At 51.5% G+C, this 17086-nt stretch overlaps 2 protein-coding genes across 2 annotated transcripts; one reads left to right on the forward strand and one right to left on the reverse strand.

Moving 5' to 3' along the window:
* Positions 1-2650: 2650 nt before the first annotated feature.
* ETH_00010555 (uncharacterized protein) lies at positions 2651-8355 on the reverse strand (the record flags this gene model as incomplete). Its single annotated transcript, XM_013376984.1, has 7 exons — positions 2651-3373; positions 3517-3632; positions 3877-4729; positions 4925-5398; positions 5558-5680; positions 5876-7117; positions 7258-8355. The coding sequence occupies 7 exons, from the start codon at positions 8353-8355 to the stop codon at positions 2651-2653; spliced, it is 4629 nt and encodes a 1542-aa protein (XP_013232438.1).
* Positions 8356-9931: 1576 nt separating this feature from the next.
* Positions 9932-15034, forward strand: ETH_00010560 (uncharacterized protein; the record flags this gene model as incomplete). Its single annotated transcript, XM_013376985.1, has 19 exons — positions 9932-10054; positions 10165-10269; positions 10460-10549; positions 10742-10877; positions 11067-11178; positions 11333-11444; positions 11604-11739; positions 11883-12029; positions 12149-12252; positions 12405-12551; positions 12727-12975; positions 13140-13240; positions 13448-13529; positions 13701-13764; positions 13922-14022; positions 14132-14266; positions 14375-14530; positions 14689-14768; positions 14899-15034. 19 exons carry the CDS (start codon positions 9932-9934, stop codon positions 15032-15034), a joined length of 2316 nt encoding a protein of 771 aa, XP_013232439.1.
* Between the last annotated feature and the right edge of the window lie 2052 nt (positions 15035-17086).

Here is a 17086-nt window from a genome sequence, read left to right on the forward strand (position 1 = left end):
CGAGATTGAACCAGAGGTGGTAGACGATCATAGACAATTCCTGCGAAGCAGGGGCAACAATTAGAGAGCTGGCACAGATGCTCTGGAGCCGCCTGTAAGAGATGCCTACTTGACGGGCTAGGGAGCCTTCTTGACGTCAATATCGACAGAAGCATCACGCCTCTCCTCCATCCATGTGGAAGAAGGTAGGCACTGCTCGCAAGACAGACCTGGGAGAGGAAAAGTACACTAGGGATGACACACAGTTTGAATTCGGTTTGGGTTCTGGCGGTGGGGTTGGAACCAAGTCAGAAAACCCCGCTCAGTCGCTCCTGTAAGGTTCCAGCGGCAACAGCTGCCTAATTAACACGTAAAGAGGACAAAAGCCTAAAATACAGAATGCGGGGCAAGAGAAGGGGCCCGCTTTCATCGGCCGCGAGGGCTCGGGTAAGACAGACTCGTTAGACCGACGGCCGAACTGCCTTTGCGCCACTAGCAACGCGTCCACAACAACCACAAAAAGCAGAGTGTCAACTCCACTTGATAAGCACGCGTTCGTGACGCGAAGAAAATTCATGATTGGCAGAACGCAGAGTGCTTGCGAGTCCCTGATCAGGGCTTTCTTGCCAGCGCTCTTCGGCAGCGTCTGCATGCAACATGAGATATGCAATCATGTGCGTCCTCTGAGTTGTACATGAGCACGTTACGCATTAATTTAACTCTGTTGATGAATGCTTAGTGTAGATATTCCATTCTCGCCTATGGTTAGGAGAAGAACGAAGCTCAAGGAGCACCCAGCACCTGTGCTGTTTTACACAACATCCAGTGTATGTCTAGGCTTTATCGCACAAGGTATACGACTTGCACACACAACTATTATTTTTCAAATACTGCTGAAGCTACCACGGCCGCTGAGCTAAAGTGCACGAAAGCGACTCCGCTACCGTTGTTTGCACGCAGAGCTGCACGATACGCGCTGGCAATGTTTCTGGGTTTTGAACCTGGCGCATGCTGATTTTCTGTACGTACGTATCCTCTATATTGGTGAGACAGCTACAATGCCGTGGAAAAGGTCCACGCTCGCCTTGAAAGGGCGCTGTAGGTGGTGTTTTCCTGCCCGAGAGCAGCCCAAGGACCGTCGTGTCGGTGAACTGAGCCGTTTCGAATAGTTCCAGTGAGTCGGTGGGACAGCACGAAGTTGTCAGATCATTTCCTTAATGTAGCTTTAGTACACACCCACATGCCCTATGGCCGAACAGAAATCGTGAACTTATCCCGCGCGGCGACATAACTCGTAAGCACACCGAGTATAGAGGGCAACTGACCAACTAAAAAACAGAACTTATTCGCCAGATAAGCAAATGCTTCACCCGAGTATGTTTACTATGGCTGGCAACCAGAACGCAAAGAAGGACAGGCGGTACGGAGGGTCCGAAGAACTTTCAATGGTACCATGCAACCACGAAGTGCGCTTCACAGAGCGAGCAAGCGGCTTACGTCGGCTCGTGGTTTAAACCCGCAGGTTGCGTTCAGGCAATTGACATGTATGTTTGTACTGAAATTAATCTGCAGAGGTGACTCCAACATTTCAAGTTTTCCTATGAACTTCAACGAATATAGCTACAATATTGCTCCACTCCGGTGTCGAGCAAAAGACCATCACTCACAGAACTCGTTGAATCTAAGCCTCCACCTCTTCCAGGACACTGACGCTGTTGTATTAATGTGCATGTAGCAACTGCACGCTGCATGCGCAACTGCCGCTGCTCGCACTTGCTCGTTACTCGCCGTCTTTTAAATGCTATCTCCACACAGCCTGTACCTAGTATGGCCATCCTTGGCCACTGACACAGGTCCGAATTAAATGCGCGTCTTCGGAGGATGCATTTCAACTTCATGTGATTTCGCTGAACTGCCCAACAAATCTGACGGAACGTCAGCTGGATAACAGCACCTATGTGCTGCTGGTGTGCAGCACCGGTCACATCCCCTTCACTGCAAAATGCAAAACACGCAGCTCCAACAATACTAACGAGCGTCCCGATATCTGTGTGCAGGCATTATACAGATAATCATGCGCTTTCCCTACAAAAACAAACTGGCCGTTCTTGCCACAGACGATTTCTCTCAAGAGCAGCCGAACGGCACATATAGTAAGCGGCGCCTTCATCACAAATTCTGTCCCATTCCTCTGTGGAGGCTTTCCTTCGAGCTACAGAAGGGCCAACTACAGTGCTGAATGGTCGTTTCGCTACATGCAGCACGGCTTTTCCTGCAACTGCGGTTGAAACCACCGCAACATGAGTACCGTAAGCCTGGCAGTGCTTTTGTTTGTATGTACAGAGGCTAGGCTGTTTTGTCCCCTTTGTGCCGTCCCCGCTCTCGCATCACGGCAACATGCACACTACTGTGTCCACAGCGCCACCCAAATGCCGCTGGAGACGGGAGTCCTCCTGAAATGGGCAGACCGTCAGCCGTTGGCGAAGTAACTCCAGAAAGTCTCTGACTCCTCTCCCTCTTGCTGCGACAGCAAAAGCAACGCTAGCAGAAGCAGCTTGACTCGACTTAGTGGCAGCTCAGCAGCGATAGCAGCATCATCAACAGCAGCTAGCCCTCAAATCTATACAGTGGAGCAATGAGAAGCTATGCTGGGCTTAACCTCTGCACTGCATCAGTCTCTAGGCACGAACAGCAACAGCAGCAGCGAGGCGAGCGCACTGACCTCCACTGAAAGCTGTAACTGTCCGGGTTGGAGATGGAAAGCATCCATAACTTGGGCCTTGACAGCTTCATAATCATTCTGCGAGTCTAGTGCCGCCTCAGATCCTACCCAAAGCCACGCCGTCACTGCTCCGGCTGCAGCAGTTGCTGGTACAGGAGACGCAGCACGCAGTAGCCTGCCGGTGTTGTCGTTGCTGTCCGCCACCAGCAAGTATACTTTATCTGAAAATAGATCCTCTGAATCGAATAAATCCAGCGGTTCTTTTAAGTCTGGTAGACAGAAGAGCTTAGCTGTTCCTTTGGCGTGCGTCCCTGCGACTGTTGTTACTTCCCCCCGCGGTGCTCCTGCTGAAGCCCTGTTTGCGGCATGGCCAAATGCCTTAAACGAGCGTCGCACGGAGGGCACGCATGACGAGGTACTGCTACAACTGCTGTTGCTGTGGTAACGGATGTGCGCTTCTTCGCCTGCTTGACAAGGTTCCTCTGGAGTCCCCTCCAACACGATCTCTCCCGGGACTGAGAATAAGTCTTGAGAAACCACCGCCTCCATGGCATCTCCATCAGCGCTTCCTGCAGGAAAGTCCCCTTCTGCCCAGTCCCCCGGAAGGTCGAATGCGCAATAATCTCGCCAACGGAAGGGCTCTTCAGACTTTTCCGGGACCATTGGCTCCAACTGTGTAAAAGCATCCCACAAAAATACGCACCGAAGGGGCACTGCAATGGAGAATCCAAATACCTGCAACATGAGCTAAACGGTGCAAAGATACGGCAAGAGCCAAACTACAACGACGACCAGGAAATGTGAATCTGACTCACGCCGGAAAGGGCATTGGGGACCCCCAGATGAGGATGTGGGGTCTCTGCTCCTACACCGAAGGCCAGCCAGAAGTCTGCAGGCTCCGAGCCAGCAGCAATGAAGTGAAGGCGGATGCCTATGAGCAGTTTCACCAAAAGCGTGAATCAAGCCAGCCAAGTAGTACGAGATTTCACAGAGGGCTTAACTGAAAGAACGAATCTGGTCGTCCCTATGACAACAAAAGCTTAAAACTAAGCTGTAAAGTGGATACAGTAGCGGCCGCGGCGCGACCTCCAACACAGTAGCTAGTGCAAGACAAAATACAGAAAAAAGACCTGACGTGGAGACGCAACGGCAAAACTACTGTATCTACTTCTCACTTCGGCCTTCAACAAGTGCCACGTTTTCTTGATAGTTGCTTGCTGCTGCTTCCACCTGCGCTGCTGTGCGGAGACATTTGCTCGCATCCATCCATACCCATCCCTGACCGTTACCTCTAAGCATATACGCCCCTCTCTCTGACATTGCAGGAACCACCCCTGGTCTCCACTCCGTCATTTCCGACCAAAGCAAGAAATCTGGAGAGTGCGCGGAGTGCACCACAAGATGCAGCAGGAGAACGCAATCCTCCTCAGCGGAGGAGATCCTCCCTCTCGCCGTTAGTGCTGCTTCTACTGAGGATGAAGGGCTCTCTCTTTGTGGGCCCACCTCACTTCCTGCCTCATTTTCGCTGCTGTATCCTCCAGGTCTGGGTGGTCCACACACCCGTGGGGAATGGGGACCCAGGCCTCTTAGTGTGACTACAGCATCCTCTACTTCCAGATGCGAGGCGTCTGAGGACAAACCTTCTCCCATAGGCGAATGAGAACAACGCTCTTGTGCAGAATGTGGTGAAAGGGGGCCAGGCGAAACTGGAGCCCCTGGTGGAAGCTCTTCTGAGCCCACAGAAGGCCTTGGTGATGCACGGCTTTCTAACGGAGATCCAGCCCTTTTTAAGCCCTTGCCAGCGGTCCACTGCCTGTCGGATACTGGTCCTGGAGAAGATGGACCCTCTGAGGGTATGCTCCTCAGTGTGGGGGGAGTTTTCGGCGCCTCCTGTCCGTCCCGTGATTGCGCTTGATTGCGACAGGAGAACGCAGCACGGTGTGGCTTGAGACCTAAACGTTTTTGCAGCAGCAGCAGCTGGAAGGTGAAGCCTGTGTTCGGGCTGCAAATGGCCCGACGGCTCCGCAACTAACAAGAACACAGAACAACGCAAAGAGACACAAAGGCGGACGGCACACCAATGTGGCTTGATGCGGCGTCCTATGCAGCGAGCAGTCTTTGGCTAAGCAAACGAGATCTTGGCTGCAGTGCAGTCAGCTAACTTACTACAACCTCTATCTGTGCCGTCTACATGGATGCTGGTGCTGCTAACAAGGCTCCTACCCGCTCAAAGGCTTCAGCAAAGGGAAGACGAAGTTTCCACATCAGAAATGCGATAGCAAGAGTGGCAGACCTCGAAACGCCTTCTTTGCAGTGTATCAACACCTTGTGGGGCTTCTTGCTCCCGTTGCTGTTGTGGCTGAAACTGCTTCGGCTTTCATCGCTGTTTTGCTTCTTGCTTCTTTTGCTGGCGTCGGGATTACAAACACCGCTAACAGCGGCAAGTGAAGCAGCACCAGAAGCGTCACTATTAGCGCGTATGCTTTCTCGTGGAGACAAGGGCGAAGCTACGCCCTTGGTATTCTCGCCTATCGCCTCGTAAATAAATCTGATGCAGTCGTAAAAAACGCACATGATGTCCTGCTGCCGCGTATCCTTGAGGTAATACGTTTTGTAGATCAACAGGGGCGCAAAGACATTGGGACAGATGTCGCCTATCGTGTTCACCACGTGAGTTATGCCCGCTTGCTTCAGACACTGAACAGACAGTACAAGGAACCCAAACCTGTAATGCTGCTACTACCATTCGCTGGTACACAGGTGCAGAAGCGCCTTGCATTGCCGTTAGCTTGGGTAGGTTGGTGACTGAAGCTGTGCTGCGGCGGGTTTCGCTGCAACTGGCTGACTCCTACTTACCTGTAAGTCGCAAGCAGCAGCAGCTCCAGACACGAATAAGCGCCCTTCATACACATCGCTAATTACGCGCCTGAAGTTAACTAGCTGCTGCTGACGAGTTCTGCTGTACAGGCCCATGCCATCCTGAGGGGAGACATAAGAAAGCAACGACGCGGGAAGCACGTTGCCTCTACTGCTGTAGTGGTACTTAACACGGTGAAAGAGAGCCAACAGAAGTCCTGGTCTGTCTGCCCACTAGCTACAGCTCCGCATGTTATTGTTTCTTGTAACGTTATTAATCCTTAAGGTGCTCGCATAGGCGCTAATGCTGTTGCTTACATCATCAATGCGCCTCCTTCTAGAGCCAAATGCTTCCCTGGAAGACCCCGCGCTACTGCCGTCGCTCCCCAACCGCTGCAGCCCAGCAAAAGAGGCAGCGGGGGAGCTGAGGAGTCCAGAGTGATGCAGGCCACTGACTGACCCTACAGAAACACCTGACAATCGGGCGCCTGCTGGAAGCACCTGCTGCTGCTGCTGCTTCAGGGAAGGTGAAGCAGTAGCTGTCTCCCGAGAGGCAGCAGAAGATGTCCCAAACGCAAGCGAAAATGTCTTCGATGCCACACCCTCTGTACGTTGTAAGAATGAGGACGAAGAGCCTCCCACAGCCCTGGATGGAGGACTCAAAGAGCCCCCAACTTCCCCAGATGGTGCGCCCACTGCTGGGGAAACTGTAGGCTCACCTCCTCCAAGCCTTGGAATTACTAGCTTGGGGACACTCTGCAGGCGGAAGTTTCTTTGTCGAAGAGGCCCACCATCTGTATTGCGTTGCGATCCCCTCTGCATGTCTTGTCCCGCCCGTTCTGCCGGTGGAGACTCTGAAGGAGATGTTTCGCCAGAAGCGATAGGGGAACCACAGAAAGAAGATGGGAACGAGCTATCATCGCTGCCTGCACAATCCGTAGCGTGCAGCTGAAGCCCACTGCTGCCTGGCGCGACCCGCCTCAGGGCACCGCTGTCAATACAGAGAGGACGTCCTTCGCCGTCACGTTTGTTGCCTGCCTCCTGATGCTGCAACTGGGGAAGGCCCTTACTAGGGAGGGCCAAGGGGGGTACGACAGGAACAGTCTGTGAGGGACGGTCCCGTTGCTGTTGCTGGTGTTGCTGCGTTGCTCGCTCGTCGCCCACTGTGGACGCAGAAAAATTTTGTATTTTATCCGCACGATCCCCAGTTTCTGCTGCCAACTCCGATGCAGCTGCCGGCTCCGCTGGCGAGGGTAAGACAGACGGTGGGGTTCTGTAAGCCAGCCTTGGTGGTCTGAGCAGCAGCCTCAGCAGCAGCACGTTGCGCTCCAACAAAGCCCCAGCATCCAGAAACACGGGCTCCTGCTCTGCCTGGGACGCCGCGACGTCTCCCACAGGGCAGGCTCTAACGACAGGCCAACAGCGCGGCCCCTCTCGGTCAGGCCGCAGAACAGCAAACGACGCCCACGGGAGCAATACTTCCGGCAAAATAGGTAAACCCCGCTGCTCACAGCTCTCGAAAGCGTCTACTAGACGAAGGGTGCGCAGTCGAGCGTGGTCCTGCAGCAGTGGCAGTAGCACCAACAGAAGTGAATGCAACAACAGCACAGCCACAAAGCGCGACAAACATGCTCCCGCATTGCCTAGTTACAATTGAGGCGAAGACGCAGTGAAAAGTTTTCATAAGACCCTCAGCTTACCAATATATAGCGGGGAGCCTCCACTCCTTCCCACAAATACACAGCCCACAGGTGCTGCTGCTGCCGCTGTGGCTGCTGCTCTTCCGGCTGCAGCTGTTCCCCTTTTCTTGAGTCGGAAATATGAGCTTCGTAGCACTGTGCGCTGCTCCCGCTTCTTCTGCGTGCATCATCACGCGTGACCTGCCGCCGCTGCTGCTGAATGGGGGAGCAGCAAGCGCAGCAGTGCACGGCATGCCAGACGCTGTGGCGGCGGGTGTCTAGCGCGATGAGTGATTCCGCTTGAGATAAAAGACTCGCCACATCCCCACTCATCAGCTCTGCAGCAACCCTGCCGTTGTAATTTCCGCCGTCGAAGTTGCATTGAGGGTCCCCCGGTAAAGAAGGATTTCTCGTAGTTCCCCTGGCCCGCGGAGGGCTCAGGCTCCGTCGTCTCTCTGTTGGCCCCTCAAGAGTACTACTTACCTCTTGCTGCTGCTGCTCTGCAGTATATGCGTGAATTATCAAGTAGCAACTGGATGCGTCGGGGTGAGGGATATTTGCTCCGATGGTACGCCTCCACCCTTCTGAAGCCTGTCCTCGCTCCCCACCACTTTTCCCTCCGCCGGTTAAATTGACGTTTTCCGCAGGGCTGTCGCTGCGAATGCTGGTGGTGCTGCTGCTACTGCAGGGTCTCCTTAGCCCCTTATCGGTGATGTTCGAAGTGCCCGTAACCCCTTTGGGGGGGAACCCTAAAGGCAGGAGGGTCTCACAGCAGCCACACCTTCCTGGGGCCCCTATACGGCTCATTTTCCACGCAAGAAGCATCTGGTGTTGCTGCAGTAGACAACCTGAGAGGCTCTCAAGGCACGAAGATTCTATAGGTGCCAAGTGAGCGCTGGTAGATCCCCACTGCCTGAGCGCATGAATGACGGCGTCGAGAGTTCTGTCGCCGTCCTGTGCTAGCCACAGACTCATGGATGGCTTTTTCCCACTAGCTAAAGAAGCAGAAACTGAGCTAGGCCCCTCCTCTCTCTTCTCCGGAGGCGCCAGAGGTCCTGTAGAACGGTTAGGTTCAAGAGCAGGCCTCTCGAAGTGGACTGTGCTGCTTACACCTCCCATCTTCAAAAAGACGAAGCCCTGTTGAAGAAACGGATGGACTGTGGCCCCGCCGTGAGCTTGGGAAGTGGAGCAGTGCTCTAATGGGGACCCTGGAGAGTCTTGCGTGCCATGACGGCTTCAGTAAAAGGGGCACGGCGCAGCTGCGCGTAGTTCCGATGAAGAAATGCACACAGACCAAGGCCGAAGAAGTAATAAGGGACTACAGTACATGACAATGCGTATGCATCATTCGGTTATACCGTAAGGGGCCCCCAAGACCCACCAGGATTCTCCTCGCTGCGGTGGCAGCAGAGGGTGGGGCCCCTTGCTGCGGCGCCCAGCGCCTCTGGTAGAAACAGCAGCACTGTAAAGCAGCCAGAAATAGGGTAGTTGTCTCACTGCATTTGTCTGGTGGCCCCCGCATACTTTGCAGACGCCTCACTAGTGCAGTCACGCAGTTGGTATGTTGCGCTGCTGCAGCGTCAATAGGAGGCGTGGAGAGGGCTATGGGGGGAAGACGCCCTCTAAACCCTATGTAAATACTGAAAATAGTGGGAAACAAACAAGATCAAGTATAATTTGAGGCAGGAAGCGCAAAGGACTGTTGCTGCTGCTACTGCACCGCCCCTGCGGCAGCAGGAGGCGCGACCTGGCTGCTGCAGGTGTTTTGTATGTGTACGCCGGAGCTGGAGCCGTTGTTGCCCGCCGCCTCTGTCTTAGTGCTAGTGCCTAATGAAGTATATCATTAAGTCCTAAGCATGTTCGATAAGCCGTTTTTTTTTAGAGACAACAGAAAGGGCTGCTCAATCTGCTGTGCTGCCGTTGTTGCTGTGGCTGCCGCCGTCGTGGGGCTTTTGGTGTGCCTTTGTTGAAAGGGCACTTCAGAGGGGCCGAAATATGTACACCTATACGTCACAAGTCCACAAGAATTTGCAATTGCATTGCCGCTGTCTAATCCGCTTCCAAGTATTCCCCTTTGTGTGCAGACGCTTTCGCCGTCTGGAAGGCTGGCTAAACACGAGCGTGGACCAGGCCGCCGTTGAGGCCCCAGACCGGCAAAATTGTCGAGAAGAACCTTTGGTTTTTCTCTCTCAAATTCAAGAGCTCTTGGCTATTATGTTATGTAATGCAAGTATACACCCACTTAAAAGGTGTACTCGACTAATTTTCACCTCTTTGTGCATAGCGGGTCTCACGACCGCCGTGCCCATTGAGCAGGGCAGGGGGACCAGAGACCCCGGATGGGTCCATGCCTCGCATACTCTTTTTCTCAAGCAGAACATTCTAAGGCGTTGTAATTGGCTGTTGTAAACAGCGTTTGCGTCGCATGGGTCCTTCGGGCCAGCCTAAAGTGATTACTGCAGAGGCACCACCAAGTGCGGTGTGACGCTGTAGTTGCGGAGCTGCTTCATTCACGCATGCGTTTGTCTCTCATTGTTTATCATTAAGTGCTGCCCCCCAGATTTTTTAATTATCTTTAGGGCAGCTCGAGGTGGTGCGAAGGAGTGTCACCCGTTGCATCACAGCAGTAGGCCTTCCAGCAGGAAATCGTTGCAGTAGCACCACCAGCAGATGCGCACTGCAGCCCAAATCAACAATGCTAACTTACGGAGCCTCTCTAGAGGAGGTTCCTCCGGTGAAGGAGATCATCTTGGAGGTGCGAATGGCGTACATGGAGCTCAATCATGAGGCGATCGCCCTCATAGAAAATAAGAACAAGGTAAGCTTGACTGAATCAGGATCTTTCCTTCCTCAGGCGTCCTCTTTAGACTTGAGAAAATGAGGCTGATTGCTACCAGTGGCTGCCCCCCGCTACATATCTTGCTGCAGGTCTCTATCGCCTTCATGTATAAAGGAGAAGATCTCTCACATGTTTGCGGAGACGCTAGGAGAATATGCTACAGGGTGTTCCGGAAGAAGATAGACGACACCTCGGTGGGCACATGCAATGCGCTGAAGTTGTTTCCCCTAAAATCCAAGCTACGGCGACAACTCACATGCATTCTCCCCGCTATGAACATTTTTCTTCGCCTCTGTGTCGGTCACTGTAGGTTTTGTGACGTTTCTTCCAGGGCCTTTATTATATGTCTGTCCCTATGAAGCCGCCAAATTTGCTTCCTTTCAGGTTCATTTGACGGTCAACAGCATCTTTCAACTGCCCTTTTCTTCCACGTTTCCCATGGCTTCGCCAAGCTTGGAGCTATATGTGATGCTGGTATTAGAATTTCACGGATGTTCTATCAAAAGGAAAGATAAAGTGGCTATGTCTCTAGAGATAAAGTGACTATGCTTCAGCCTCTCGTGATTTAGACCCCTGACTCGGCGCTTAACTTCCGCATACCTGTACGTTTCCTATTCTGTACGTTTCCTATTCTGGCAATGTTTGCTGTCATTTTTATCCCATCAGGAAAGTCTGTCAAACCTTCGCAGATGTGTTGCCAGTGCAAGGATCTCCCTTGGGCGGCGCTGCAGAAGTCTTTCCTCTCTGCTCAGCACAAACAGCTATACCCTGTATTTAGGAACGAATTCTGTGACCGAAGCGGGTGAGCCTTCTCGTATTTTAAAGGAAGAACCAGGAATTTTCAGGGGCCGCAACTGCAGCAGTCTCCCTAGAATCCACGCGTTAAGACGCCCCTAGGCTCACTGCAGGATAGCATTTTTGCCTAGCGCGAACAAGCAGCCACTATGTAGGCTACAGGGAAATTGACGCCTGCGGCTTACACGTGATATAGGCAGCTTCCTGATGAATGTGCGTCTCGGACACACAAGCGTCAAAGCCAAGAGCTTCAGCTTTTACTGGAGTCAAGAATTGCGCTTGGGACTGGACGAACACAAACTAGGAAGGTATGCAAGCTTGTTGCTAGGGCCTGCTTGTACTAAATCAAGAATTCGAGCTCGACACTGAAGAACACTGTCTCAGTCGAGTACTGGCCCATGGTCACTGTGGGTATTAAAATACCTACGACTGTCTCCATGTTTGTGTTGGGGCCGCTCTCAGAAACTTTCCCAACTTCCCCACCAAAGCTGGCGAGGATGCCAGAGCCACTCTCACAATCCTGAGGCAAACACGAAAGACCCTCTTTGAGCACAGAGTTGGTGCCATATCTGTCGTAAGTCCGCGTTTTCTTGCTGCGCTCTGCCTGCTGCTTGCAAGAGTCTTCCAGAATCTTCGGCAGGAGCGCAACGGCCAAAGCTGGTTCTCGCGCCCTTCTTTCTGTTGCCACGAAACTAAAATATTCTGCTGTTTTTAAAACATGTGTGGTCTGCAGCCAGTTTCGAGAAAACCGGAATTCGACCTTAAAGGCCTTACCGCCCGCATAGACGAGCTCCTCGTTCAGATGGAAAGAGACGGGATCATTGTTGTCCCCATGATAACCCGGCTAAAGGCAGGCACGTTGAAAGCACGTCAATGGCCCTCTTCCTGTAGAAGTACCATAACCAAACCCCTTGCGGGAGTCCGAGATGTTTTGTTCGTGTCGACACTCCAGTTTCTGTCCTGCGGCACTTCTGGTATGCATTGAGGACTGGTATTCTGCCTTTGTTGTCAGGGGACTGCTCTGCTAATCGTTTTGCATCGTTTTTTTTGGATAGTCATCCTTACCGCATCCTTGCAACTACTCCTATCCCGTTCTTTAGCCCTGACACGGTTATGAAGGCCATGGACGCTTCCATACATGAGCGAACGAGTACACACGGTGAGTTCCTGAGCATGCTTATTCTATCGTTAGGATGTATGAAAAGGCCAGCGTCCACTGACCGGACGCACCTGCAGCTCCATCGACCTGCCGTTCTGTGGTCCTTACTACCTCTGCAGGGTTCTTGGGATGGGACCGATGCTTGTCCAACACATTCGACTATCTGTTGGACAGAGCGGCTTTCCTTGACAGCACAACACCATCCAAGTCTGGCCTCTGCCTGGTAAGAACAGGTTCTGTGCTTCTCTCTTCTGTGTCTGTGGGTAGAGGTTCTTGGCCCTCACAAAAACAGAAATTTCCTGTTTCCTTCCAGTTGCGAAGCTTCTTGCCTTTATAATTCTTCCCTATTGTATGTGGGCGATTTCGTTGGTGCAGGCGTCGAACACCAGTCTACATAAATGCGTCCTGAGCACCTGCCAGGCAGTTTCTTGTGCGTCAACGTACTCCTTTTATGCGGCTCAGTTTGCCGTGCAGATTCTTGAGGAGGCGATTTTCGAGCCGACTGCAGACAGCGTTCTAATTGTAAGCCGTTCTGGTCTCAATACTGTAGACCCCAAAAACAGATTTCTAGGTTCCAATGTAGAGAATTCGGAAAAAATGTTACTTCTGAAGGGGAGAATGTCTTACGAATTGCATTAACTCCATATTATCTTTTTGTCTATGTGCCCTGTATTCCCCTCTGCCTGGCTTGTTGCAGGGAGCTCTGCCCTTTGACAGCACCCAGGAGAGCACTGACTTGAAAAAATTCGAACAGGCGGATACAGATAGAGGAGACCATAGCTCACAAAAGGACGGGCCCGATAAGAAACCAGTTCTACCTCCCGTGAAGCACACTCATCTCAGGGAGATTCGCAGCAGCATGGACACCTGGAGACACCGATGCTATTTCCGCAGACTCCCTTCGGAGCATCCACTCCAGATATTCGCACTTTTCAAGCGTGATCAGGTTAGCTTGCTTGTTCGCCTATTATTTATGCTCTTTATACGTATCTCGTTCCTTAGTAGGGTGACCCACGTGAGTCTCTTTTCTTGAAGCTTCTCCACATTCCCTGCAGAACTAGAGTGCTGAATTCGTCCCTATGCGTCGGGTGTGCGCATTGATATCTACAGCTGTTTGTGAGCCGACAGGCCATTGGTCAGTCTCGCTCAGGCATCCTCTTGGCCATACTTGTCCTTGGAGACGAAAACGTTGATGTGGAAGAGGCGAGCAAGTTAGTTCTTGTTTTGCAACTACTCGGGAACCGTCCCTCACCTTGCCACTAGCACTGTGTGGACAACCGAGTAATCTGCCTGTGCTTTCTTGTGGGCCGCACTGACGCATTAATGATTCAGTAACTTCATAACTGCGTTCAGCGCCCATTAGAAACCAGTGCTAACCGCGTGGCACTCTGTTGCCTTTCCCTTATTGCTGGTTTAAGGCTTTACGGAGTAGAGATCCAGACCCAGCGCATGATAAACGACGCGATCGTGGCGTTGAAGAAGCGCGCAGCCCAGGGCACAGTACGTTGTTCGCCTCTATGCCGGGCAAATGAGTTTCTCGGGGTTTCCTAAGGCACCACAGATATTAGTAGAGTTCCCAGAGAACTTCTCAATGCTACGTACATGACTACGGAGTAGCGTGTTCCCGCAAGCAGCGACGCTAACGTTCGTGGTGCGCTGAATCTTTTATAGACTGGAAAAACGAAGAGTACGCAGAGACGCAGTCTAACAAGCCTAAATACTGTTCTTATGACTGGTGAGTCCAGTCAGCTGCCTTTGTGAAGCATTTTCCTGGATCGCGCTATTCCGCTGACATTTTAAAGCTCATAGTGTAGTTCTGGCTAGCTGTTTTCTTCATTGGAAAATGCTGCAGTGTGACGGTTATCTTTTTACAGTTGCGATTTTCCATACAGCTGTAGACTACAAGGGCTTCCGTGTTGTAGTGTTGCCGTTGCCGGAGTCCATACCAGAGGTGGTCGCATGGCCCCAACCTCTTTCTGCTCGTGTTCGCCACGTGAGTAGCTACCAGCTCGCAATTTGCTGCCGCTCTGCCAATTACATTTGTGTTCATAGCTTGGCTCACAGCGGAATGATGCGGAGATTTTCTCACTGATTTTTCACAGGAAGTTTCCTTTATAGAGACTAAACTGAATATTTGCAACCTGCTGAAGCCAGTGTCATCCGAGCGCTACGCTCGTGATGTGACAATCCTGCTATCAGTGAAGAACAGAGGCACTGACACGATGATGCTTTATCGAGTACGTCCCGCCTGTTTTTTCCAGGTAGTGTTCTTTCCCATCTCCCTTGTTTCTGCTACTGCATTCGCATCTCAATCATGCGGCGCTGATGTGATTTATTGAGCACAGACATGTTATGCGCTACCGTTGTTCTCTGGGAAGGATGTCAGCGGCCCCCGTCCCTCCGTCTCCCAACGCCTTCGAACTGTCCCTTTTGAGTATTCCGCCGATATGGAGATGGCGCTGAAAAACAGTCAACAAGTCCCTCCGCAGATGACAGCAAAGGTCAGCTCACACGGGAAGCATTCAGGGAAACCCGATGTTAACCAGAGGATCTACGAACCCACTGCTCCGTGTCAGTGGCTTGGGCCACTTTGGATAGCCCGGAAGTATATTGCACTGAAAGGGCGTGTGTGATTCCATTTTGCGCTCTTGATATGCAGCCAACGCAGCCCGACCAGACTTACCAAGATGCAATTGTAAGGTCTCCATTCAGCCGTCTGTACTCCCCCGTGGACGAGCTGTAAGTGACTTGAGTCCTCAGAGCAGAAGCATTCCGAGATTTGCAAGTTAACAGGCATAATGACACGTTAAAAGGAGAATGCCGTACCTAGCTTCTTTCAAAGAGTTCCGTGAGCGTTTTCTGTTTGCAGCGTCCACTTCATCACTCGCTCATACAGCCGTTCGTATAGAGAGAACGTTGAGCCCGTTATCTGCGGAAATTCGCTCCCCGGGAGAAAGGCACAGCGTCTTGGAACCATCGTGAAGTCCGTTGTTCTTGATGAGTAAGTTGTGAACTTAACTACCTCACAATGCAGCTCTCACGTTTTATCCGTCGTTAGAAAGAGCCATACAAAGTATAGGTCCTACATCAGTGCATGCTGGACATTAGGGTTAATTGTGTTGCTCGTTCCTTTAGTGCCATTGCTGAACTTGAGCGAATGGACCCCTATAGCCCACACGATTCAATATCCGTGACGAACTTCCTTCATAGGCGAGGCATCAACATGCGGCTACTAGGTAAATCTGTAGAGAGAAAGCTTCCGGAGAAAGGAACTGTTTTCTCCTGGTGGAGGCCAGCAGTCCACTCTATCTCACAAGTTGTGGCTCTTTTTGTTGTTGATATGCCTCCATGAGGATGACTACTTTTCCGCCAACGCGTCTCTCTCAGGCGTCATGTGTAAACGGACACGAAGCCCATGGCTTCAACACATGCTTTTGGTGGAAATTGTCGGTAAGCCCACTTATCCAGAAAGCCTAAATGTAATTTAAGAAACACAGATGCGACATTTTGGTCTCTATGACTACGAATAAAAATGAAAATGCAAATTTGTGCTTGGCTATGCGTGTGCTCGGCATATGGACACGCCATCCCAGCTCGCACGCTAAAACAGCTGCTTAAGGGAGTCATCCGCCGATTAGTGTTTTGCACGAATCTTGAACTGGAGCCAAGGGGCATGGCGAAAGCTGTGGGTAAGCGAGCTGCCCTTCCAGAGATCTTTGTAATGTAGCTTTTCAGTGTTTGAATGTCAACAAATTATCTGGCGGGTGGTGGTGACAACTCGTATGGGGCTTCTGTTGTTCATGGTACGTGCAGAGGAGGTAGGCTCCCTGTTGCGGGTTCGAGGGCACGAGCAAGATATTATGGAGGTGAGTCTCTCCAACTGTGTGCCACGTAACGGTTTGAACAGAGTTTCTCTATGGCAGAAAGAACTGTATTGCGGCAGAACGGGCGCCATAAACGTGATTTGCTAGCTTTCCCTTAGCTTCTTGCCACTTCTGTTCCGGTACTGTTGTGCTTCAGGCAGCCAATGCTGACGACACAGAGAGTCTAGCTACCAGTGATGATTCCGTACACTATGAAGACCTAGTCAAGGAACAAGGTAAACAGAGGCTTTACTACTGGGCTAGCTCGCAAGAATATAGCTGCCCACGTAGTGACTCACCATGAAAAATTAGCAGGGTGTCACATCAAGCTTCTCCCAAATTGATTATTTCTGTCGAGCTGCAGAAGGACGCGTAATGTACAGCAAAGAATCACTGCTAAGAGAGAAATTCCTGGAACTTCCACTTTTTGTCGCTTCACGTTTACTTGACGACTCTCCCTATTTGCTAGACTTGACAAGACATAGATTTCGCGTCTTTTCTTGGTACGTGAAGCGGCTACGTTGTCGCTTGCGATGCGACATAGCTTTCTTATGGCTCAGTAGCTGTAGGACATGGTTTGAAAAGACGCATGCTTGCATAAGAACGTAATGTGCATGCCGGACTGAATCTGTTTCTTAGGACAGATATTGTCGCTCTGAACTTGTTTAACGTGACCATTGGATCCTGCACGGAGTCCGAGGAATTTTGGAGGAGCTTTTTATGCCACAGGTATACCGCAAGGCTCGAAAGATTCAGGCTCTTTCCAGCCCCATCCATGTTTTTGACCTGCATCTTGAAGTCAAGCGTTGAGGTGCTTAGGGTATTGTGCCTTATGGCGCCTAGCCTATCTTTCAACCTGCTGTGGCTCCTGCATAACAGATGCTCAAAACTATTCGATCTCGAAGCTTCCATGGTGTGGAAGCACAGAGTATACCTGCCAGCACTCTACATATCACTTCAGGTACATTAAACTTGCCAAGCAGTTTTAATGCAAACAAGGATCAGTTTGTTGGTCGGCACTCTACCTGGTCCTTCAGGTATACTGAGTTTGCCTAGACGTTTGTCACGAAATTATGACGAGTGTGCCATTCGAAAACTACAGAGAGAGTTTAAAGTCATACTGTTTTTACTGTCTTTGTTTTGTGCTACTATAGCAACACTGCGGTATTAATTTCTTCCCTTGCGCGGCAACAG

This window comes from Eimeria tenella, genomic scaffold, assembly GCF_000499545.2.
Source record: "Eimeria tenella Houghton genomic scaffold, Eth_scaff43, whole genome shotgun sequence".
Lineage (NCBI taxonomy): Eukaryota > Apicomplexa > Conoidasida > Eucoccidiorida > Eimeriidae > Eimeria > Eimeria tenella.